The sequence below is a fragment of the Canis lupus genome, chromosome X, assembly GCF_048164855.1.
Source record: "Canis lupus baileyi chromosome X, mCanLup2.hap1, whole genome shotgun sequence".
Taxonomy (NCBI): domain Eukaryota; kingdom Metazoa; phylum Chordata; class Mammalia; order Carnivora; family Canidae; genus Canis; species Canis lupus.
Window position 1 is genome coordinate 32,814,880 of NC_132876.1, and position 24,399 is coordinate 32,839,278.

The window sequence follows — 24,399 nt, forward strand, 5'->3', positions numbered from 1 at the left end:
ACTGCAGAGGATGGGTATGAGGCAAAGCAAGAGTTCCATGCACTGTTAGTTGGAGGTGTCGACCAGGCAGTTGGTTATAGGGCTCTGGAGTACAGAGGAGACATCCAGGCTTGAGAGAGATACCATGGAGTCCAGTATATAGATGGTACTTCCAGTCTGAATGAGACCACTTAGGACGTGGTAGCCACTAGCCACACGTGACCCTGAGCCCTTGAAATTGGCCAGCTCTAATTGAGATGTGCTGTATGTGTGAAATGCAAACCCGATTTCAAAGACTTAGCGTGAAAAAATGTCAAATGTCCCCTTGATATTCGTTTTGTAATGATTACACATTGAAAGGCTCCTATTTTGGTTCTGTTGAGTTAAATAAAATAGGATAATGTTTCGGCTCTACCCAACGTCACTGATTTCTTTTTGCTTTTTTAAACGGGGCTACTAGAAGCAAGCTACACAGTGGCTTGCTGTTGTGGCTCATGGTCATGTATCTACTGAAGGGCCCCGGTTGAGGAAGCAGGAATAGATACAGAGGGCCAAGGACAGTGCCTTTAGGAGCAACAATATTTCGGATCCAGGGAGAGGTGAAAGATCCAAGTGAAGGAGTTTGAGGAGGAACAGCCAATGAGATCGGAGGAAAATGAGGGGAGTGCAATGTTCAAAAAGGCAGAGCAATGAAGTTATTCAAATAAGGAGGGAGTGGCTGATGTCACAGGGAAATCAAAGCACCCGTGGCCTCATTTAACAAGAATCAGTTTGGTCGAGGGCTTTGTAGGCACTTTGGGTCTGGAGCCCGAAGAGAGCGAGCCCAGGAGAATAAGCGAAGACAGAAGGATAGTAAGTATGGATGACATGCCTCTTGTAAGCTCTGCTTGAAAGAGATGCGGAGACGTGGAGTGGTAAGAGAATTTCAAATCAAGAGGAGGTGTGTGTGTTTCCCTGTGGTTTTCGGTTGGTTGATGGAGACAGGGAGACAGCGCAGCTGATGGCGGTGCCTTCTTCAAGGCATTTGGGATTTGCTTGGGAGGATGAGGCAGGTGTGCCTTGCAGAATCGGAGACAGTCTACACTCAAGAGTTAGTCAACTTGAGTGACTCTAGTAAGTGCCCTAAGGGATTCAGATGCTGCCAAGATGTCCTCTTTGTTCTCCCTGTTGGCTTCTGTATTTTTCTCTTTGACTGTTGCTTACCTTTCTTCTAGCCCTGACAGTGTTGGATGGGTTAAGGACAATATTAGCCTACTGTGGCCCGGTATTTTGGAAGGCAGACTCCTTTTCTACGGACTTCTCCAAAGCTCAGAGACAGTTTATTTCCCCAGTGTCGAAAAAGCCTTCCTTAGTATTGGGTGTGGGAGTGCTGCCATGTTTATGAAGGTGGCCCAGGATCTCACCCGTGATGTGAATTGCTCCTGGCCCAAGGAATTCTCCTATCCTCCCTTGGAATTTCTGAGGGGCCTCTGAACTTTACTATCCCTTTGCTCCTCCCAAATCTCCAGGTAGAACTTTTGTGTGTGTGCATGCGTGTATGCGTGTGACCATTAGTGAGGATTGTGTGGGCTTGGGATTAAGTCATTTCCATGCAGAATTGTGATTCTAGCTCATAGAACTTGAGTGACTTGAACGAATGTCAATACCTTTCAGCCAAAGCCCACCAGGATCACACCCGTCGTCAAACGAGTTGTGTTTATTACTCATCACGATAAGAAAGAACACACACTGTAGGAAATATTAGGACTTCTTGCTAAGAGGGTCTGAAGCCACCTTAGAGCCTACAGGCATCCCTCTCTACCTCTGGAGATGTATCAGGGGCTTATGGCTGGAGGGCTGGACCACACGGGCCTGGAGTCCATCCACGAAATAGCAATGGCAGTTTAACTATGTCTGGGAGCAGAGCAGATCTGGGGTGGGGAGGGAGGCTCCAGAACCTACTTAACCCTGCTGCTTGATGGTACTTCAGTCAGATCAAGACCCTAGGGGGAGCTCTTATGAGGCCCATCTCTGCCCGCCTTTTTTTTTTTTTTTTAATTTTTATTTATTTATGATAGTCACACAGAGAGAGAGAGAGGCAGAGACATAGGCACAGGGAGAAGCAGGCTCCATGCACCGGGAGCCCGACATGGGACTCGATCCCGGGTCTCCAGGATCGCGCCCTGGGCCAAAGGCAGGCGCCAAACCACTGCGCCACCCAGGGATCCCCTCTGCCCGCCTTTCTACAGTTTCCAAGCTGTGTATGAATATAGAGCAGGCTTTCTCTGGGTTAGGGTACTGATCAGGTCCCCCTCCTGACCCCACACAAACTCCCATAAAAAATGTCAGCATTGATTTATAAATATTGGATTATCCACAGACACGTTTCCCTAGGCCTGTCGACCCTAGCTTTTGCTAGAAGGCTAGATTAAATGGAAAATTTACAGTTGATGCTCAATCGATGATCTGTACTGATGGAGAAAAGCACAAGGACAGGTGATTCTCCCATGACATAGAATAAGAGTCATGGGAGAATTAGCCTTTTAATGGCCATTTGGATTGTTTCCCATTTTTGGTTATTTTAAAACAATGCGGTGATAAAAATTTTTGCATGTATGTTTCTGTGTACAAGTGTGAATATATCTACAGTGTAAAGTTCTAGCAGCAATGGTACTGGATCAAAAGGTATGTGCATTTTAAGGACTCTTGATTCTGCGAAACTGTTCTTCACAGAGCAGTTTACACTCCATAGTGTATGGGAGTGTTTATGTTTCTTATCCTTGTCGGCAATGGACCATCATTAGAATTAGAATGTCAAACTTTTTTGACAATCTGATAGGTGGAAATATTAACCTGATCTTTTGATTTACATTTCCTTCATTAGGAGTGGGACAGGGTCTTTCTTCATGTGGTTATTAACTATTGGTATTTCTTTTTCCATACACTGCCAATTGTATCCTTTATCCTCTTTTACACGGAGTCATTTGTCTCTTGTTGATTTATACGTGCTCTTGACAAATTAAGAAGGTTGGTCCTTATATCTATATTTGTTGCAAGTAGTATTTCCTAGATGTATTATTCACAAAAAACCCATTTTCCCAACCCCAAGCAAGACACTTGCTGTGTCTATGTATTTGCCTGTTCTAGACATTTCATATACATGAAATTATGATCTTTTAAGGAAGGGTAATTTTCCCTAATGGCAATTCTCTTTGTCTGGTTTTCCTTGAATGGTTTAAGAGTCTAATGGAAGAATAAGGGGTAGGGTAAAACTACCCTGGATATCAAATAATGATCTTTTGCTTTTTCACTCAATATTTTAGTGATACTAGTATGGCTGAATCACTAAGTGAAGTTTCTGGAAGTCTGGAGGTTCTGGAGGCCAGCGAGGATGGTAAGTAGCCCAGTAATATCTTGTAAACTAGAACTAGATTTGTTTACTATATTTAACTCCTAAGAAAAAATCAAGTCACAAGCAAACTTTTTGGGTCCAACTCTGATATCAGAAGAGGTTTATCTGAGGCCTTCAATCTTCTTTTGGGATGGTTACCAGGTTCTGCATACTAAGGTAAGAGAAGTATTTCTGCTTAATCCGGGAAAAAAAATGAGAGTAGACCATGTCTGAGAGATTCAACTGAGGTTGTACTGTAGCTAGTGATCCAGATTTAACCAACAGCTAAATTTGTAATTTGAGGAATAAAGGGAGAATACAAACAAAAGATGTACCCACAGGCTTTGGCTAAGTAGGACTAAATTTACAAAACTTCTTCTGTAAAACTTACTCAGATGTGTGTCCATTCCTTCATTTGAGGAACCACCTATGAGGGATATGCGACCATGAGGGAGGTAAAAGTCACTAGACAATGATAAGCTTCACTGACTCCACACCCCTGCCAAAGGAACCATTGGACATAAAATAAGACATTGATTAAAGACAGAATGAAATGTAACAGTTCACTGTCTTGTTCTTCAATTTTTGTGGAAGTAGTGTGTGATGTGGAGGACGTGGTCTGGAAGAACAGAATGGAACCTTCCTGTGGTTTCCTAGAGGCCTGATTTCACTGATGATGTGGGGCAGAGGATGCCTAACCTGATGCATAGATCCTTGAGGGCAGGGTTTGGGTCTTCATGTCTGCGTCACCATTGATTAATTGGGTCTCAGAGAGAGTCCTTCGGTACCCCCAAATATTTAATCAATGAATGAATAAATAAATGAATGATAGGCCTCTACACCAAGACAGCCCCAATTACCAACTGACCTATCTTTTTGGATATGAGCTAGACAGATGCCTACAAAAGAAGGTGGCAATGCGGTGCATCTTGATAAAGAGTGGAGGTAAGGAAATGCCTTTTCTCTGTTCCCAAGGTTTTGTTTTTTAAAAGACCAGACATTTGAGTGTGTTTTGAGAACTAGTTATTGCTAGCCAGAGAATAACATGGCTGTTCAGAGGTCGATGGAAAGAAAGGCTAAGGTAGAAATGTTTTCTTCCCAAGCAGTGATATGAGGGAACAAGTTACCATTATGTGATGCATTTTTAAAGCCCATTAAGGTCAACCCAGGTGGGCTACCTTTATGCTTGGTGGATAAGCACATATATAATCCAGAAGCAATGATTTCTTCTTTGGAGTTAATGGTGTTTTCTTCTCTGGGGGTAAAAACCTGCCTTCCGGGAGCTATTTTCTGGAATGTGACACACAGTCCTCATTGGATGAGGATGTGGAAAGCTACTGCCTGTTTTGGAATCCATAGTGCAATCAATGGCTTTATTGTAGGAGAAGTTCAGACAGCTGGCAGCCACTGACCACCACTGCTGTACCTGACAGGGCATGAGTTACCCTGTGTAGAGGCAACCCTACATGAACATTGCTGGATACAGACGTTTCAACCCTCACTTGCTACCTAGGTCTATCTACCCTTTGGCACTTCAGCAGCTTTGAAAACCAGCTTGTGCAGGGGTCTCAGCTGCCAGGCACCCCTTTACAAAAGAAAGCTTGGGAGATTAATTCATACGCTTGAATATATGGCAGCCGTCCCAGATTTCATTATGGTTTCAAAAGACATAGTGTGTGGACAGTTCCTGGATTTGTATCTATTTCCTAGAGCTGGTCTCCACACGTGGGGTCCGATGTGGTTGGTGCTGGAGGGGTCTCCCAAGCCAAAAGACGCCAAAGACTTGGACCCTTGCAGCTGAGATTGGATGTGTGGTAATGGGTTATTCGGTAAGGCAGTGTCCAGCTTCCAAGTCACCATCCTAGGTCAGTGAGCAACCAACCTGCCGAGTGTGGTGGTCACCGGCTCTCAGTGTACCCCCAACTCCGCCAACAAAGCGCTCGCACCCCCATCCTCAGAGCTCCCCTGCAGGACCGAATGGAAACATTGTTTTCTTTCTAGTGCCCATGGTTGAAAGAGACTCATATTACTGAAGGTATTTTTGATGCTTGTGGGAAAATATGTTGTGGTTTTTGCCCAGCAAAATGGAAATTCGCGGGAGTCAGGATGGGATTGAAATACACGCGTAAGTAAATTTTACCACCTGTTACAGTTCTGAAATCACTAATCATTTTGCTAACTTAGGGACGTGAAAGAGTGTCAGTGCATAATAATTTTTGTCTGCCTGTACAATGATTACATTTGCTACGTTCAGTTTTACAGCCTGGAGAGTTTTAAAAGTGTTTTTTTTTTTTTAGATTTTATTTATTTATTCATGAGAGACACACAGAGAGAGGCAGAGACACAGGCAGAAGGAGAAGCAGGCTCCCTGCAAGGTGCCCAATGTGGGACTCGATCCCAGATCCCAGGATCACGCCCTGAGCCGAAGGCAGATGCTCAACCACTGAGCCACCCAGGCATCCCTAAAAGTGTTTTTATTCAATTATTAAGTGTTTCTAGATTGTGTCACAAGTGCAGCTACCAGCTGCTGAGAATCACCTCTCTGCCTTTGCCAGTTTATGAGAAGCAGGTTTGCCCTCCTCCCTTCTAGTCTGGGATTTTGAAGCGAAGACGGGCAACAATCTGTGTTTCTAAACACATTGAGCATAAAGTTGTTCCTCTTTCAGAAGGCCAGGAGGAGACCACCCGTCGAGAATCTGTAACTCTTACTCCTTGTGGGTGAAAATGGGGGGCCTTTTACACCAGAGAAATAGGCAGATACCACAGAGAAGGGCATTTCTCCCCAGGGGTCCAGTTGGTAAATCTTTCTCCAGCAAAGAACTGATTTCAGTAATTGGTATAGTAGAGGAATGCGCAGTCATTTTCGAGCATCCCAAGCATCATTCTAAATGATTTATGATTATAGAAATTAGTTGAATTTTTTCCTGAAAAAAAATACAGAAGGAAACTCGGTTTCCTGCTCTATCTTCATGTTTTATTCTTTTTACTGGTAGGACTGGTAAGTTGGTCCCAATTGTGACCCTATTTAGATACATCCTAGTAGATGAGAAATTGCCCAAGCCATCCCAACTGCAATGAGTTAAGTGGTGATTATCAAGCAAACAGTCCTCTGGTCTTGCATTGTCCCACCCCATGCCGGCTTCTGCTTCTAATCATGCATATTGCACATGCATGCAATTTACTATTGAATGGTAGATGTGGGGCTGCTTCCCCTTATCTATAGATAGAAGTGATAGATCGATTCTACAGATAGAATTGAATCTGGCATAATAAACAAGTAATTATTGGGATACCTGGCTGACCCAGTCAGTAGAGCATGCAATTCTTGATCTCAGGGTTGTGAGTTCAAGCCCCACGCTGGGTGTAGAGCTTATGTAAAAAAAAATTTTTAGAGAAATTAATATTGATTCCCTAGTACTAGCTCACATTTATTAGCACTTGCACCACACCAGATCCTATGCTAAACTCTTTACTTACATTTTTTACAATTTATATCAATCCTGACAAGGGCCAGTGTTTAAATTATACGATGCTCAGTGATGACTGCTCAGTGACCTCAATTTAAGGGAATTGACAGTCGTGTTGGTATTCTGCACTCCTCAAAGGGCTCAGTGGTTTCTGGGGTGCTATCGCATGCCTTTCACTGTGCTGGTTGCTAATGAGGATGCTAAAGAGGGCCTGCCTACAGCCTTGATGTAGGGGTCGGTAGCTAAGACACAGAACTGTATCTTATTCCTTTCTCATTGATACCCAAAACATAGTAAGTGCTTGGTCTTAAACATTTGTTGGATGGATGGATGGATGGATGGATGGATGGATGGATGGATGGATGAACAGACTAGAGAGCATTCAGATGTAAAACTTGAAGGGCCAACAGTCAAGTTTCAGGTGTGTAGAGAGAAAAGGGTTGATTATTGAGGTTGGTGGGACACTGGACTGAAGGCAGGCCTTGAACTTTAGAAACCTTTCTAATAGGTAGGCTTTTTAGGAATCAGTATACAAACAGGCCATAGGATTCCAGAGCTAGAAGAACCATACTGTAGCATTTCCCAAAGTGTGTTTTGCCAGACATTCTGCTTGCATGCATTTGGGAGACAGTATTGTGCCCAGTATCTTAGGGCTTCACCATACATATAGGTATGTTGAAGTTCCAGAAAAGTCTTGTTGGAAAGCAGAGTCCTAAACTTTGTCTAACTCAGCATTTCTCAGAATGACTGGCCTGCAGATCCATGCAATAGGCCTATGACCACCCTCTGAACAGACTTTGGAAAATGCTGATTATTGGGATCCCTTTACTTCCCTGCTGAGTTCCAGAGAGGTTGAGTGATTTACCCAGAGTCACAAAGCTAATTGATAGCAGAGGCAAGCCAAGGATTCCAGAGTGTTCTGACTCTTGGGTGGTACTTTCCATTATCCCACTAAGCCTTTCTAGTGGCAGCCTCATTGGCAACTACCTTGCCTGGGCCCTTCCCTGCCAGCGCAGCCCTGTTTTGCTGGCAGGAGGCCTTCCAGAGACCAGACTGTTGAGAATTTGGATGAGACACCTACGCTGGTGAATTACTGCATGTAAAAGCAGTAAGAGCTGATTCCTTCCCTTTGAGGAATGCAGCACCGACTCCCCTCCCCTTGCCCATCTTCTGCTGAGCCCCAGTAAAGATATGTGTGCTTGTTAGGAAATTCACAAAAGCCAAATAGAGCCTTAGGAGCATCTCAAGGTCCCATTCCTCACTGCTGCCCCGGTAGTTAATGTAGATAGAGCAAACTTTCAATTATTTGCATGTGCAGAGGGCAGTAGCCCTGTAGATAATCCAAACCAGCCGGCAATAATTGAAGAACACATACAGCGCACATAGCACACACATGCACACATGCACGCATGCACTCCTTGCAAAACCCTGTGGTATCTGATTGTCATGACTTTTGCACAGGCAGCTTCTTTACCTGGTGGCCCTTTCTTCCCAGCCCTCTCCCTTGCTCCTAAGTTCCCTCCTCGAGGATGGCTTCCCTCACCGCACTGCCCTGACAGCACTCACCCCTTGGATGTGTGTCCTTCAACACCCAAGGTGGGCGGTACCAGCTCCCACCTAGAACTCTGGGGTCCCCAGGGGTTTTTTCCCCTGTGGAAGCTTGGCTCCCCAACTGGACAGCAGTGATCCCAGCCACCAGAGGGAAGTCAGGGGGTAGTCCCCAGTGATTCTGTGGGGTTCAGTAATTGCTGCACATGAATGAGCTTCTTAGGTCAGGAAAGAGGTGTGTGTTGGAGTGGAGAGGCAGGTGGATGCCTGGTGGGTTGGGCATGAAGAGAGGCCCCTCCGAAGACCACGAGCTGGGCCTGAGCTTCTGCTCACCCCAGAAACTCAGACACTTTGTCATAATGAGTTGTGAAGAAGGGAACAGGCCAAGTGGATGGTGTTGTGGGCTTGGGGAGTGGCGGCGAGGGCCAGGCCTGCAGGGCATCGGGGATCACAGTCCTTGTTCCTGTCACAAAGGCCCTGTTTCCTCTCCACCCTCCCTTCCGCTGTCATACTCTGCTTTGCTTTTGTTCCCTAACTTCCAGGAAAGAAGAAATCCAAATTTAAAGCCTTCAAGAACTTTTTTGGCAAGAAGAAGAAAAAAGAGTCTGAAGATGCCCAGGGAGGGAGGAGGCTAAAACCAAGCTTGTCCAGCAGCAGTATTAACATCTCTTCTCTGGAGCCAGTTCGAGAAGGTCAGCGAACTGAGCCCAGGTAAGCTCAGGGGGGCTACAGCCACTGCCAGGGGGCCTTTTCTGTGCTCACACGTATGCTTGTGGTCTGGGGTGCATAGCTCAGTAGGTTGGGCAGCTGCACACCCCTGACCCCGAGAGCACTGGGTACCAGTAGATGAGGGCAGAGTTTCCCATCACAGCCACATGGGGCCTACCACTAGTGAGGAGCTGGAGGCCTCTGTTTCAAGTAAAGACATCCTACCTCATTTGGGAAGCTGGGCCTGGTTTGCCTGCCTGGCCCTCAGAGTATAGGTCTGTGATTTCCCCAGAGGGGTTGAGGGGGAGGGAGCTACATCTCTTAATGTGTAATTAAAATCTCAGAGACAGAAGCCTCTAGCTGGGTGGAGGCCAAAGCTTTAAATCACTTGTGTTAATGTAAAGACAAAGAAACAAGCAAACAAACCAAGAACCCCAAATCCATTTCTCCCTCCATCACAGGAGACAGAGGGGGTATGGAAAATGCTGGAACTGGTCCCGGAATGGGGGAGCCTCTTTCTCAGCCACCTCTATTCAGATTTTCATCTGTGATGCCCCCCTTCTGTATCTGAACGTCCAGTACCCCCAGCTGTTCCTGTATCCATCAGATCCCCGCCTACGGAGTTCCACTTGAGCCCAACTTGCCAGACTTATTTGGGCTGCCCATAGAGCTCACCCGTGCTGTTACCTTTTCCCTCAAGGCTTTGCTTGCTGGAAATGGGACGCTTAGTAACGTGTTATACTTGTTATACTACTCCCTGACTGCTAACACCTAGGTTTCCTTAAGGACCTTAATTAGTGCATTGAACGTGAGGAATCTCAGAGAGCAGGAGATGGTTATGGACAGAGGGGCTTGTTTCACACGTTACAAATGATGCCATTGTATAGACCACAACCTTACAGCTCTAAGTGAGGCTAAGACTAGCCCTGCTATAAACTGGGGGGGGGGGGAGGGCAAGGAGAGGGGATTTTGGGTCTACTCTGTGTCATCTCTACAAATAGCAACAATCTATATGTTTATCCTCATGCCAGTACTCACTATCTTGATGAAGGTAGCTTTGAAGTACGTTTTGAAATTGGCAAGTGTGAGTTCTCCAATGTTGTTCTTACTTTTCAAGTTTATCAGTATGTAACCCCTTACATTTCTCTATGAGTTTAAGGATAATCTTGCCCACTTCTGCAAAAGAATAACAAAAAGGCAGCCAGAATTTCAGTAGTGATCACCTGAAATCTGTAGATCAGTTTGCAGACTTTATTGCCCTCTTGACAAGATTAGGTCTCCCAAACCATGAGCATAGGTTGCTTTTTCATTTCCTTAGGTTTCCTTCTTTAATTTATTTCATTAGGGTTTTAGAGTGACCAGAGTATAATTTTTAGACACTTTTCATTAAATGTATTCCTAAGTGTTTTATTCTTACTGATGTTATTGTAAATGAAAATTGGAAGTGGTTTTGTCATTTCATTTTAGGATTGCTCATTGCAAGGATACAGAAATACAATTGATTGTCGTATATTGGTCTTTTATCCTGCAACCTTGCTGAACTCACTTATTGGTTCCAGTAGTTTTTATTGGATTCCTTAGGAGTTTTATACATGAGGTTGTGTCATCTATGATTAGAGATAATTTCACTTCTTCTTGTCCAATATGGATGTCTTTTATTTAATTTTCTTACCTAATTGCTCTGGCTGCAACCCCCAGGACAATGTTAAATAGAAGTGGCAAGAGCAGACATCCTTGTCTTGTTCCCGATGAGGGAGAAAACATTCAGTCTTTCATCATTAAATATGACATTAGCTGAGAGTTTCTCACAGATGTCCTCTGCCAAGGTTGAGTGTATTTATTACGTATTTGGACTTTACAAATGCCTTTTCTGTATCTGTTGAAATAACTACATGGTTTTTGCTTTTATTCTGCTGATATGGTGTACTACATTGATTGATTTTCATATATTAGAAAACCTTATATTTCTTGCAAGTTCTACCTGGTAATAGTGTATAATTCCTTATGTTGCTGGATTCAGATGACTAGTATTTTATTGAAGATTTTTACATCCATTTCATAAGAGGTATTAGTTTTTAGTTTTCTTCTGATGTCTTTGGGTGAAATTTTTAAAAGGTAAAATATCTTCCCACATTCCAAAAGGAGTCTTTTGTGCCTTTAGCCTTTTATTTGTTTCTAACTTTCCCCTGATTTATCTTAGCACTTAATTGTCATCAATCTGTCTTCATTCCCAATCAGAGGGTATTTCCATCTGGGTTTAGCAAGATGAGGGTGGGGGTGAGGTAGAGTAGGTGCATAAGATAGCTTTGAAAATCAGACAGATGTATCACGGAACCCTCATGTGAAAGAAGAAAAGATCTAGTGAATGAGAGCCTCCAAGATCTGGGCAGATGTTTGATATTTTAAATCAAAACAAAAACACTAGAGAGAAATTTGGGTGTGAAAGATCTTTGACAACTCTTACCTTAATAACAGAAAGACTCAGGGTCTTCCCTCTCATTCCACGGGGTTGCCACTATTGAATTGTAGACTTTTAATGGGTGAATTAGGGAATCCCTGGGTGGCTCAGTGGTTTAGCGCCTGCCTTTGGCTCCGGGCGTGATCCTGGAGTCCCGGGATCGAGTCCCACATCAGGCTCCCTGCGTGGAGCCTGCTTCTCCCTCTGCCTGTGTCTCTGCCTCTCTCTCTCTCTCTCTCTGTGTCTCATGAATAAATAAATAAAATCTTTAAAAAAATAAATGGGTGAATTGGATGGTATGTAAACTGTATCTCAAAACTATCATATAACAAAGATATGTGTTGATAATTTAAAAATCAAAATCATACAGAAGTACATAAAGTAGGAAATTAAAGTATTTCCTACTCCTGCCCCCAGTGCCATTCCTCAGGGGGATCTACCACTAATTATTTGGTGGATATCCTTCTGGATTTTTTTCTATGAACATAAACTATATATGTGTGTAATAAGCGTTATTTATTTATTTATTTATTTATTTATTTATTTGAGAAAGAGAGAGCATGAGTGGGAAGAGGCGAAGGGCAGAGGCAAGCTCCCTGCTGAGTGGGGACCCCCCTGACACAGGCCTCGATCCCAGGATCCCGGGATCATGACCTGAACCAAAGGCAGATGCTTAATGGACTGAGCCACCCAGGCGCCCGTAGGTGTATATATTAAATGAGACCATACTATTCTTTATTTTTTGACTCTATCTTATGGAAAACTTTCTATGTCCACACATGCACATCCTTGCCCTCTTTCTGAAGTAACTGTGATATGTCATACTATGCATATACACATGTCTTTAGTTCCTATGGCCCTTGCGCTGCTTTTACAGACCTTTTCCTTCCTGTTCAGGATCAAGAGCAACATGGGTAGCAAATCCCTGTCCCATGACAGCATCTTCATGTTGGAACCCGAGCCTGAAAGATCAACCCATCAACTCTGCCCCTCTCCAGAGCCCAAGAGAGGCAGACCTCTACAGGTAATAGTGAACTCAAGCATCAGTGCCTAATTAGACTACTCCTCTTCCATTCCCTAGTCCTAATCTGCCAAAAAAGCAAGGAGTGGGGAATTTGGCCTTGTTTCTCAGCTGATTCTACCCCACAGAGTTATTGTAAAGAATGGAGAGTGTATAAATATATGGTGTGATTACCTAGTGCCCAGAACACAGTGTTGTCTGGCATAACCATATTCACTTTTCTTGACGCACCTCAAGAATGCTTTAAGTATTAAGACGGTGACATTCCACTGTCAATGTGCAGGCATTCCAACTGCCGTGTTTTTTCTTTCTTCAACAGCGAACTCAGGTTTCCCGAACTCTGCCTAGAACTGGAACTAGTAATGTGCATGGAGCTGTTTCTGGACTTATGTTTGAGGCTATGCCCCAATATGTGCCCAAAAGTGGAATCTGGGTTGGAGGCTCCAAGGCCCCTGAGGTAATAGAGTGGAATTGTGCAAAGTTTGGCAGCTGAGTCAAACAGATAGACCTATGCTTGAATTCTCGTGCTACTTGCTGGTTATGTGATCTTGGGCTGATTGCTTAACCTCTCTGAGCCTTGCTTTCCAGTGTATATTAATATTATACCCACTGTATAATATTAATATTAATATTAAATTTAATATCTACCTCAAACGGTTGTTTGTGAGGCTAGAATAAAGACTCAGAGAGGTTAAAGAAATTGCTCAATCTCACCCAGGTAGTAAGTGGTAATCTGACCCAGATGCGTTGACCTCAAAACCCATGGTCTTTCTAGTATCCCAGTCTTTCTAGTACCCCAGGCTTTAAGATATTCAGTTTCTTTGTACCTGCCTCAACAGGGAGAAGGATATACCTTTAGTCTTCATCAGATGTAGCCTATGCATAGAACAGCCTCTTACCTCCTGATAATCCTAACCATTACTCAGTTAGACTCTTCTGGAGCTCTGATCTAGAGATGTTCTAGGGGGAGCTGGAAATATTGCCAGGGACATAACCCTCAGCAGCTACCTTTCTCCTTCTCTCAGCTTGGGGGTGGGATGATACCCAAATATCCCTGTGTGACTGAGAAGGCCATACCAGGAGGAGCCCGTTTTCTACTTTCGCATTTGGCAAAAGGTGACTGGGGCTTATTTCTGATATGTCTGCTCAAGACTCTTTATCTCCCGTTCTGGTTTCTGTACTGTATGTGGCAGCTCTGCTGGCTACATTAACCGTGGAAGGTAGAGAAGCAAACACCAAGATGGTCGCCAATGGTGCCCATCTTATGGTTGTATAGCAGACCCTGGGTCAGCAGACTGTTGCCCTCTTGCACCACAGCAGCAAAGGTCACTTCTGCAAACTTTCCTGTCCTCAGTCTTGAACCTCAACACGAGCTTTTACTTGTCTCCACGGCTGCACTCCCTCACCACTCAGGGGCACAAATCCAGATGTGCATGACTGAGTGCTACACAGTTGTTTCTCACATTCAGAAAGGGGAATTCTGCTTCCTGGATGCCTCCCTCTCTCCTTCTTCTCTTAGTCCCAGCAACAGACAGGGAGATTCTCATAGCAGAGACATGCTGTTTCTCTAAAAAGGTGATTTATTGGGGGTGGAGGGGGAGGTGTGAAAATTCAAGGTAAAGATTCTAGGGGCATTTCCTCTCACAATGAAGGGGTTAGGAAAAGCCAAACAATAGTCCCAAGGCAATTTTTCTCAAACGATTGGTTTGGGCTCACTCCTCACATCTTTGGCCTGTTCCCTCAGTCCCTCTTCTGAGAAACAGAGCTGAAGACAGAGTATGGTGTTAACAGAACCTGAGCCATCAACCACCAGATCCACCTTTGCATGGGAATCTTCCTTTTGGTGCCAAGGTGACAACCCTCCATGACAGGGTCATTGAGAGCATTAAGTTGAGGGTCCTGATACCCCATGCTGCATAGAAGCTGAGAAAGTATGGAATTGACCAATGGCTGGGTCCCTTGAAGGGGCAGGAGTCATAATGGATTCTGTGACATTCAGAGCAACTGGAAGATTGTGGGAGATGAACTCCCAGTGTACAGTTCTGTCAGAAATACTGAGACTGAACCAGCGTTTTATCCCTTGACAGATTTTCACCTGATGTCTTATCTGAAGTGTTAGGAATGTGCGTGCCTTGATTATTCTCCAAGACATTTCATGTTCCTTTTATTTGAGGAAAATAGATGAGAAGATTTACTAGCAGATTGTTAGCATCTTCTTGTGGAATCAAACTGAATTCAGTAATTTAGGAACTGAGGCTGCAAAGTCACAGACCTGGGTCTCCCTCTGAGGCCCCCTCTTTTTAAGATTTTATTTACTTATTCATGAGACACACAGAAAGAGGCGGATACATAGGCAGAGGGAGAAGCAGGCTTCTCACAGAGAACCTGATGTGGGACTTGATCCCAGGATCGCAGGATCATGACCTGAGCCAAAGGCAGATGCTCAACCATCTGGTTCTTGCCCTTAAACTTCCTGAACTTGAGCATGGGACACCCCTTCCGAGCCCTTATAGTTAGGAGATAGGAGTGCACAATAGTTAAAAACATGGACCATAAAGGCAAGCAGACCTTTCAAATGCTTGTTCTGCCACCATGAGAATTAGGGCCAGTCACGTCCTCATTCAGACCCAGTTTTCCCCACCTGGAAGGTGAGGATCACAAGATCAGATGCTTCAAAGAACTGTTGTAAAGTTCAAATGAAATACATCTACCTAGAGTGCGCCCTGCCTGACAGGGAGAAAGATCAAATCAATAATGTAACTGCCTACCTCTTCACCTGAAGGAACTTAAAAGAGGAGAGCAAACTAACCCCAAAGCTAGTGAGAGGAAGGAAAGAATACAGATTAAAGCAGAGTAAAGCCCTCAGTAAAAGTTAGTTGTCATGATTGCCATTATTGTTATTAGAATTGGACTTGGAGTTGGTGAATCTTTGAGACTTCTTCTCAAGAGCCCCCAGCGGGCCTGGTAGTAATAAGAGGGCACCTTAGATTCTAGCCAGGAGTGCTCCAGGGGCAGAACCTTGGAAAAATCCTCCTTTGGCTTTGAGAATTTGAGGACCATCTGTCCTGAACAGGAGCAGAGACTATGACAGAAGAAAGCATGTCAGTTCCATGACAGCAAAGATTTTGTTTGGGTCATTGCTATAGGCCCAATGCTTACAGTGGGCTGTGGCACACTGTAGATGCTTAGCTGGCATTTGTTAAAGATAAAATCAGAGATTCTGATCCACATCGAAATGACCATGGCAGAGACCAGTGCCTCAGATTCAAGTGTACTATGAAGTTCAAGTTGGAATGAACTAAATTAGTCTACTGAAGCCCAAGGAAAATCCAAATGATCAATTTTTATCCCCTTAGGAAAACTAGTAAAATAGTTCTAATCAGGGCTAGTTCTGTAGATTTTCTAATAATTACAGAAGACCAATCTTGACAGGATTAAGATAAACAACCAATAGAGTCAAGATATGATCCAGACAATTCCTGGAATGACAGGAGCAAGGGTTATAGTTTGGATGCGAAGCCTAGATCTTAACCCTAAAACTTAACCTCCACAAGAACCAGACTTCCAAAGACAGGGCCAAAACCAAAACAAAGATCAGACCGAAATAAGATTTATAGTAAGCATTAGTTGAGAGATAACACCAGAATTCTGATTTTGATCAATTAAGCAATTCAAAATTTCTGTTTCTGTTTGGGGACTGGCAAAAGTGTGCAGCAATCCAGGGCATGACCCAAGGCTATTGGTCTGGTTTGCATAGGTACAAGAAGTGAAGACAAGGAGGTAGGAGATTCTTTTCTTGGCTTGTTTTCTCACTTTGGGTTCTTAGTCTCTCCATCCATTAAGCAACAAGAAAACACCAATAATTTGGAGGAAAGCACACAAGTTTTAAATTTTTCCTTATACTGTCCTTGACAGATCCCAACACGGCGCCCACGCCAACCCAGCATCAGCCCACCTCTAATCCAATCTGACACAAATTCTAATGACTTTGAAGTAAGCTCTGTTGATGAAGAGTCACCTAAGAGCTCATGGAGGAAAGCTTTACCACACAATATCTTGACATTGAAGAAGGTGAGTGTTAGCCCCATCTTAATTGGTAGGTTTTGTTGGGGAGCACAGGTCAGAGGCATAATCTCTTGCACTCCTTCTACTGTGGCTTAGCACTAGGGGGGCATCTGAGGAAGCCACGGCCATTTTTGACTTTTGTTTTTTTTTTTTTTTTTTAAAGATTTATTTATTTATTCATGATAGACATAGAGAGAGAAAGAGGCAGAGACACAGGAGGAGGGAGAAGCAGGCTCCATGCACCGGGAGCCTGACGTGGGATTCGATCCCGGGTCTCCAGGATCGCGCCCTGGGCCAAAGGCAGGCGCCAAACCGCTGCGCCACCCAGGGATCCCCCCATTTTTGACTTTTGATTTGCATGGTGATTTACATTTTCTGTCCAATTCTACAAACCGAATAATCAGCACTTTTGTTTGAAAGCAAGGGAAGACGGTATTATAGAAAACAATAATAGTTTGCAGATATTTTCAGTTATTTTAGGAAGAAAACAAGGGAGATTTTTATGGAAGTAAATCCTCTATGTTTGTGAATGCCAAAATCTCAAAGGTTAGGGCATGTAGTATTGTTTAGTAGATATACACCTATATGAAAAATCATTTGACACATGAGAGGGCATGTATGTGCATTTTATACAGGTAGGTTTGTCAACCAATAATATCCAATACAATTGGAAAATTAGTAGATTGTGCCTGTATCAGTACCTCCATTCTCAAACTAATGTGTGGTTAATTTAATTGGTTGTTATTGAACTTGAAAGGAATTTTAGAGATTTTATGTATGTGTATATGTATGTATGTATGTATGTATGTATGTATTTGGGAGAGAGAGCAGAGGGGCAGAAGGGGGGGAAGAGGGACAAGCCAACTTTGTGCTGACCCAACCTTGGGCTCAATCCCACGACCCTGAGATCATGACCTGAGCTGAAACCAAGAGTCAGATGCTCAACCACCTGAGCCACCCAGGCAACCCAAACTTAAAAGGACTTTTTTTTTTTTAATAATTAGGAGATATTTATTTTTTTAAAGATTTATTTATTTATTCATAGACACACACACACACACAGAGAGAGAGAAGGAGAGAGAGAGAGAGAGAGAGAGAGAGAGAGAGAGAGAGAGGCAGAAACACAGACAGAGGGAGAAGCAGGCTCCATGCAGGGAGCCTGATGTGGGACTCCATCCCAGGTCTCCAGGATCACACCCCAGGCTGCAGGCGGCACCAAACCGCTGCGCCACAGGGGCTGCTCTTAAAAGGACTTTTAAAGTGAAATGGAGTTTAGAATAATTAACCTTTGGGACTTAAAAAGTAAACAGAAAGGTAATTGATAATGATGATAATATGCCAGTCAGCACAAAACTGTTTTGATGTTAGAAGATCCTATGGAGGGAAGCAGACTTCAGTTAGATGTGTCAACAACAAAAAAAAGCGGTCAAGTTAGGAACAAAGTTAAAGCACAGGCAGGTGTTAGGTGGATAAGGATGCTCACTGATTTATGGATCTAGACTGTATGTATGTTCTGCAGAATATGCTAAATCAGACCAATTAGTCTGAATTGGTAGGAAGACTGAATTACATAACATTTCTACTGTGATAAAATATACATAACAAAATTTATCATGTTAAAGTATACAATTCAGTGGCATTAAGTACTTTCACAATGCTATGCAACCATCCCCACTGTCTAGTTCCCGAATAGGTTTGGTTCCCCCAAACAGAAGCCCCATACTTATTAGGCAGTCACTCATCATTCCTCCCTCCTCTCAGCCCCTGGCAACCACACCAATCTGCTTTCTGTCTCTGGATTTGCCTATTCTGGACACTTTATATATATGTAATCATACAGTATATGGCCTTTTGCAAATGGCTTCTTTCACTGAGTACAATGTTTCTGAGGTTCATCCATGTTGTAGTATTTCAATCCTTTTTGTGGCTGAATTGCACTCCATTGTATGGATCTACCATGTTTAGCTATTCATCCACTGATAGACATTTGGGTCCTATCTACCTATCGACTATTGTGAATAGTGCTGCTATGAACAATCATATACAAGTTTTTGTTGGAACACTTGTTTTCAAATCTTTTTTTTCCTAAGATTTTATTCATTTATTCTTGAAAGACAGAGAGAGAGGCAGAGACACAGGCAGAGGGAGAAGCAGGTTCCATGCAGGGAGCCCAATGTGGGACTTGATCCTGTGACTCCAGGATCACACCCTGGGACAAAGGCAGGTGCTAAACCGCTGAGCCAGCTGGGCTGCCCTTGTTTTCAAATCTTTTGTGTGCCTACCTAGGAGTGGAACTGTTGGATCGTATGGTAATTCTACATTTAACTTTTTGAGGAACCACCAAACTGTTTTCCCCAGCAGCTACACCACTTTACATTCCCTCCTGCTGATGTGTAAGTCTTCTGATATCTCCAAATGCTGGCCAACACTTGTTATTTTCCAATTTAAAAAAAATTATTCTCGTGGCTGTGAAGTGGTATCTCATTGTGGTTTTGATTTGCATTTCCCTAGTGGCTAATGATGTTAGTTAAGCATCTTTTAATGTGTTTATTGACCATTTATAGATCTCCTTTGGAGAAATGTCTATTCAAGTCCTTTGCCCATTTTTAAATTGTGTTTGGTTTTTCTCTTGTTAAGAGTTCTTTATATATTGTGGATACTAGACCCTTTTCAGGTATATGATTTGCAAACACTTCCCCCATTCTGTGAGTTGTCTTTTTTAACTCTCTCAAAAGAATAACATTAAAAAATTTTTAATTTAATTTTGATGAAGTCCAGTTTATTGATATTTTTTCTTTTAGTACTTGTACTTTTGCTGTCATGTCAAAGAAACCACTGCCCATCTTAGATCATGAAGATTTACCCCTGTGTTTTCTTCTAAGAGTTTTAGCTCTTATATTTAGGTCTTTGATCCATTTCAAGTTCTTTTCTATATATGGTATGAGATAGGATCTAACTTCATTTTTTGCATGTGGCTATCCAGTTGTCACAGCACCATTTGTTGAAAAGACTTATTTCTTCCATTTAATGTTCTTGGCATGCTTGTTGCAAATCAGTTAACCACAGATGAATGGATTTATTTCTGGACTTCCAATTCTATTCCATTGATCTCTATGTCTGTCCTTATGCTAGTACTACACTGTCTTGATTTATCTAGTTTTGTAGTAAGGTTCAAAATCAGGAAGTGGGAATCTTCCTATTTTGTTCCTTTTTTCCCCTTTAAGATCATTTAGGCTTTTTGGGGTCCCTTGCAATTCCATATCAATTTTACAATAAGTTTTTCTTTTTTTAATTTTTATTTATTTATGATAGTCACAGAGAGAGAGAGAGAGGCAGAGACACAGGCAGAGGGAGAAGCAGGCTCCATGCACTGGGAGCCTGACGTGGGATTCGATCCCGGGATCGCGCCCTGGGCCAAAGGCAGGCGCTAAACCGCTGCGCCACCCAGGGATCCCAATAAGTTTTTCTATATCTTCTAAAAAGCACATCGGGAAGGTCACCTGATCTCAGGGTTCTGGGATCGAGCCCCACGTCAGGCTCCATGGGGAGCTCAGTAGGGAGTCTGCTTCTCCCTCTCCTTTTTCTGTCCGTCTCTCAGCTTGTGTACTCTCTCACTCTGTCAAATAAGTAAATAAAATCTTTAAAAATATTTTTTAAAAAGCACATTGGGATTGTGATAGGGATTGCTTTGAATTTTTAGATCACTTTGGGGAGTTGATCACCATCTTAACATTAAGCCTTCCAATTCATGAATGGGATGTCTGTCCATTTATTTAGGTCTTTAATTTCTTTCAGGATGTTTTATAGTTTATAGTGTACAAATCTTGCATTTCTTTGGTTAAGCTTATTTCTAACTTTTTATTTCTTTTTGATGCCATTGTGAATGGAAGTGTTTTCTTAATTACCTTTTTAGGTTATTCATGCCCAATGTATAGAAGTTCAACTAATTTCTGTGTGTTGATCCTGTATCTTTTAATTTTGATTAATTCATTTATTAGCTCTTGTAGATTTATGGAGATTCTTTAGAATTTTATTTTTTGTTAATTTTTTAATTTCTTTTTTTTCATATTATACCTTTTTTATTGACTTCTCTGTATAAATTCTCTTGGTATTTTCTTCTGCTTTTATGAAGAACGTAAAATCTATCTGGGAATTTTTTTCCCCAAACACTGTAATTTTCAATTTTAGGAATTTCTGTTTGGTTGCTTTTTTAAAGTTTGCATTTCTCTTTGAAACCCCTCACCTAAAAAAAAAAAAGAAACCCCTCACCTGACTATTCATTATAATTGTATTGACTATATCTATCTATCTATCTATAATATATATAATATAGTATATAATTTCCTATTAGTATATAATTTCCTATACATAAGATCAAGTCATTTGTAAATAGATTTGGTTTCACCTCTTCCTTTCCAATTTGCATGTTTTTGTTTCTTTTCCTTGCTTAATTGGCTAGAACTTCCAGTAGAATGTTGAATAAAAGTGGCAAGAGTGAACATCCTTGTCTTATTCCTGATCTTAGGGGGAAGAATTTAAGTCCTTCACCATCGATTATGATGTTAGCTATAGATTTTTTCATATATACTTTCCACCCATATTTTGTTAGGTGTTTTTAGCATGAATAGGTATTGGTCTTGGATTTTGTCATATGCTTTTCTGCATCAATTGGGGTGATCATGCTACCTTTTCTTCATTTTATTAATACAGTGTATTACATCGGATGATTTTCATATGCAAACCTCCTTGCAATCCTGGGGTAAATCCCAACTGGTCATGCTATACAATAGCCTTAATATGCTGTTGGATTTGGTTTGCTAGCACTTTTGCATGTGTTTTTATGAGGGATATTGGTCTCTAGTGTTCTTTTCTCATGATACCTTTATCTGGCTTTGGAATCATGACAATGCTGGCCTTGCAGAATAAGGAAGTGTTCCCTCTTCTTTGTCTTTGAAATATGTAAGGATTGGTTTTACTTATTCCTTAAAAGTGTGGTAGAATTCATCAGTGAGGCCATCTGGTCCTGGTCTTTGTTGTCGTTGGGAAATTTTGATTACTGATTCAATCTCTACTTGTTACAAGTCAATTCAGATTTTATTTTTCTTCTTGGGTCAATTTTGGTAATTTGGGTGTATCTAAGAATGTATCCCTTTCATCTAGGTCATCTAATTTGTTGACATACATTTATGTATAGTATTGTCCTATCGTTCTTTTTGTTTTTTTTTTTTTAAGGTCAGTAGTGATTGTCCTCTTTCACTTCTGATTTTAGTAATTTGTATCTTCCTTCCTTTTGCCTTAGTAAATCTCGCTAAAGATTTGTCCATTTTGTTTTACTTTTCAAAGAACCCATTTTTGGTTTCATTGATTTCCTCTATGGTTTCTCTATTCTCTTTTTTGTTATCTCCACTTTAATCTTTACCGTTTCCTTCCTTTTGCTAGCTTTGGGTTTAGTCTTCTCTTCTTCTAGTTCCTCACGGTGGGGAGTTAGGTTATTGATTTGTGATCTTTCTTCTTTGTTAACATAGGCATGTATATCTGTGAATTTCCAGGGACTGCTGTTACTGTATCACATAAATTATTTCGTGTTGTGGTTTAGGTTTTATTCACGACAAAGTATTTTGTAACTTTCCTTTTGGTTTCTTCTTTGATTTATTGGTTGCTTAAGGCTGTGTTGTTTAATTTCCACCTATTTGCAAATTTCCCAGCTTTCCCTCTGTTATTGATTTCTAGTTTCTTTTTTTTAAGATTTTATTTATTGATTCATGAGAGACACACAGAGAGAGGCAGAAGCATATACAGAGGGTGAAGTAGGCTCCCTGTGGGGAGCCCAATGCAGGACTCGATCCCAGGACCCTGGGATCATGACTTGAGCCAAAGGCAGATGCTCAACCACTGAACCACTCAGACGCCCCTGATTTTGCTGTGCTTCTGTTTGAAAATGAGAGCCTTCTGTCACACCAGAGTTAGGAGTGATTCACAACTCGGAAAACTCACTTGGAGAGCCTGTTAAGCCTATTATAAGGCCCCTCCCATGATAGTCTTATTCATCAGGTCTTGCTATATCTTTTGAAATGTATTTTTTTCAGTATTCACTACAGGTGACTCTGATGCTGGGAGTTGGGAGATCCTAGACCATATTTTCACTGCCCAGAGTTCCAGAGGGTCTATTTGAATCATTGATTTTATTAACTGTTTATTTAATTCACTTATGAGTTTAAGGGAAGTTGTAAAATATACACATACTCTATAGCCAGATGACATACTCTAAACTCAACAACAGAGATTCCCTTAGGGCTATTTTGAATCACATGCTTGAACTTGAGTGCCATAGTCAGGTGAGGATAATGCTTGATGGCTCTGCTCTCTTATTTTTAGCCCAGTTTCGAAGATAGCTATGGGTCTGTGTTTAGGTCTAATACCTAGAGATTTCTTAATGAGAGCCAATCAGGCATGGCGAGACTAGTGGCTATTTTTAAGTTTGATGGACTCTTGGTTTAAGCTATTGCTGGGAACAGCTAAGCTCTCACCTGCACACACTCAATCTACAAGTTGCCAGAATTTTGCTGAGCCGGATTTCGTTGTTATGCTATAGAGTCTCACTAAACAGTGCTTTTGTCTATAGTGCTTACACCATAAGGTTTAGGATGCCAAAGAAATTGAAAAAAAAATTTTAAATTAAATGTGCATTTACTTGCTGTCTAGGCATCATAAGTTAGTTTTCATGAAAAGCCAGTTACATGGTGTTCCTTTAGGGCTTCTGGATCCATAGACCTCCTTGACTTTTCCATTTACCTTCAGGTGGAACTAGTGAGGTCTCAGAAAGAGTAACTAAAATGATACAGAGAACAGAGGGGCTTTCTCCAAGCAATTTCTCAGAAAGGAAACATCTGGCGGAAACATTTAGCATAATCAATTTGCCAGTTCAGCAAACGTTTATTGAGCAACTACTATGTACCAAGCACAGTACTAGGGGTTAGGGATACTGTCATGAATAAAACAAATGAAAACTCTTCTTCATGGAGTTTATATGTGTAGTGGGAGATGTGGACAATAAATAAGATACATAAGCAAAATATACAGTATGTTAGTGATAAAAGTGCCAAGGAGAAAAGAAAAACAACATAGGAAGGGGATGATGAAGTGTCAGGGTGGAGGGATACAATTTTAAATAGGTTAGCCAGGGAAGATGTCACCGAGAAGGTGGCTTTTGTATTGGGACTTGAAGGAAGTGAGAGAGGCAGCCACATGTACATGGGGGAAGAGCATGCCCAGCAGAAGGAAGAGCATGCCCTTAGGGAGGAGCACACATGGAATGTTTGAAGTTCAGCAAACCAGCAGTATGTCTGGAACAGAAAGTGATGGGAGGCATAGTCACAGAGGTAACAGGGAGATAGATTATGTGAGGTTAGTGGGAGTATGGACCTTATCATGTAGTCCCCAAATACCGGAACTATAAGATTGCCCTGAAGTATGAACACATTTCAGAACAACAAAACAAGAGACCTTACTCTGTACACTGAATGTTAAATTAACAACTCCACCAGATCACACAAGCAAATATATAGTACCCAGAAGAGGTGTTCTATAAATTCATGGATGAGAGTTGCATGAACAAGTTAGAAAAGGCCTCCGGAACCACTTTTAATTCTGTGTGACTGACCCCACAAAAGATAACTAGCATTCCATTCCTTCCCCTTTTCCTAGAATAAAAAACAGAACAGTGACCTGGATCTATCATTGGCCTGACCCGTTAGCACTGTGTTACACCCCAGGCATTGGAATC

General features: G+C 42.1%; 1 protein-coding gene across 7 annotated transcripts in view; it reads left to right on the forward strand.

The window, feature by feature from the left end:
• Nucleotides 1-24,399, forward strand: part of KIAA1210 (KIAA1210 ortholog) — a 58,913-nt gene that overhangs the window by 18,388 nt on the left and 16,126 nt on the right. For 4 of the 7 annotated variants that reach the window (XM_072818224.1, XM_072818220.1, XM_072818222.1 and 1 more), the window contains exons 2-6: nucleotides 3,282-3,352; nucleotides 8,907-9,075; nucleotides 12,428-12,554; nucleotides 12,871-13,008; nucleotides 16,467-16,622. In XM_072818224.1, the coding sequence (XP_072674325.1) occupies nucleotides 3,282-3,352; nucleotides 8,907-9,075; nucleotides 12,428-12,554; nucleotides 12,871-13,008; nucleotides 16,467-16,622 (661 nt within the window). Of the gene's footprint in view, nucleotides 1-720; nucleotides 832-3,281; nucleotides 3,353-8,906; nucleotides 9,076-12,427; nucleotides 12,555-12,870; nucleotides 13,009-16,466; nucleotides 16,623-24,399 lie in introns of those variants that run through there. The other 3 variants (XM_072818219.1, XM_072818221.1, XM_072818225.1) reach the window with 3 other exon arrangements.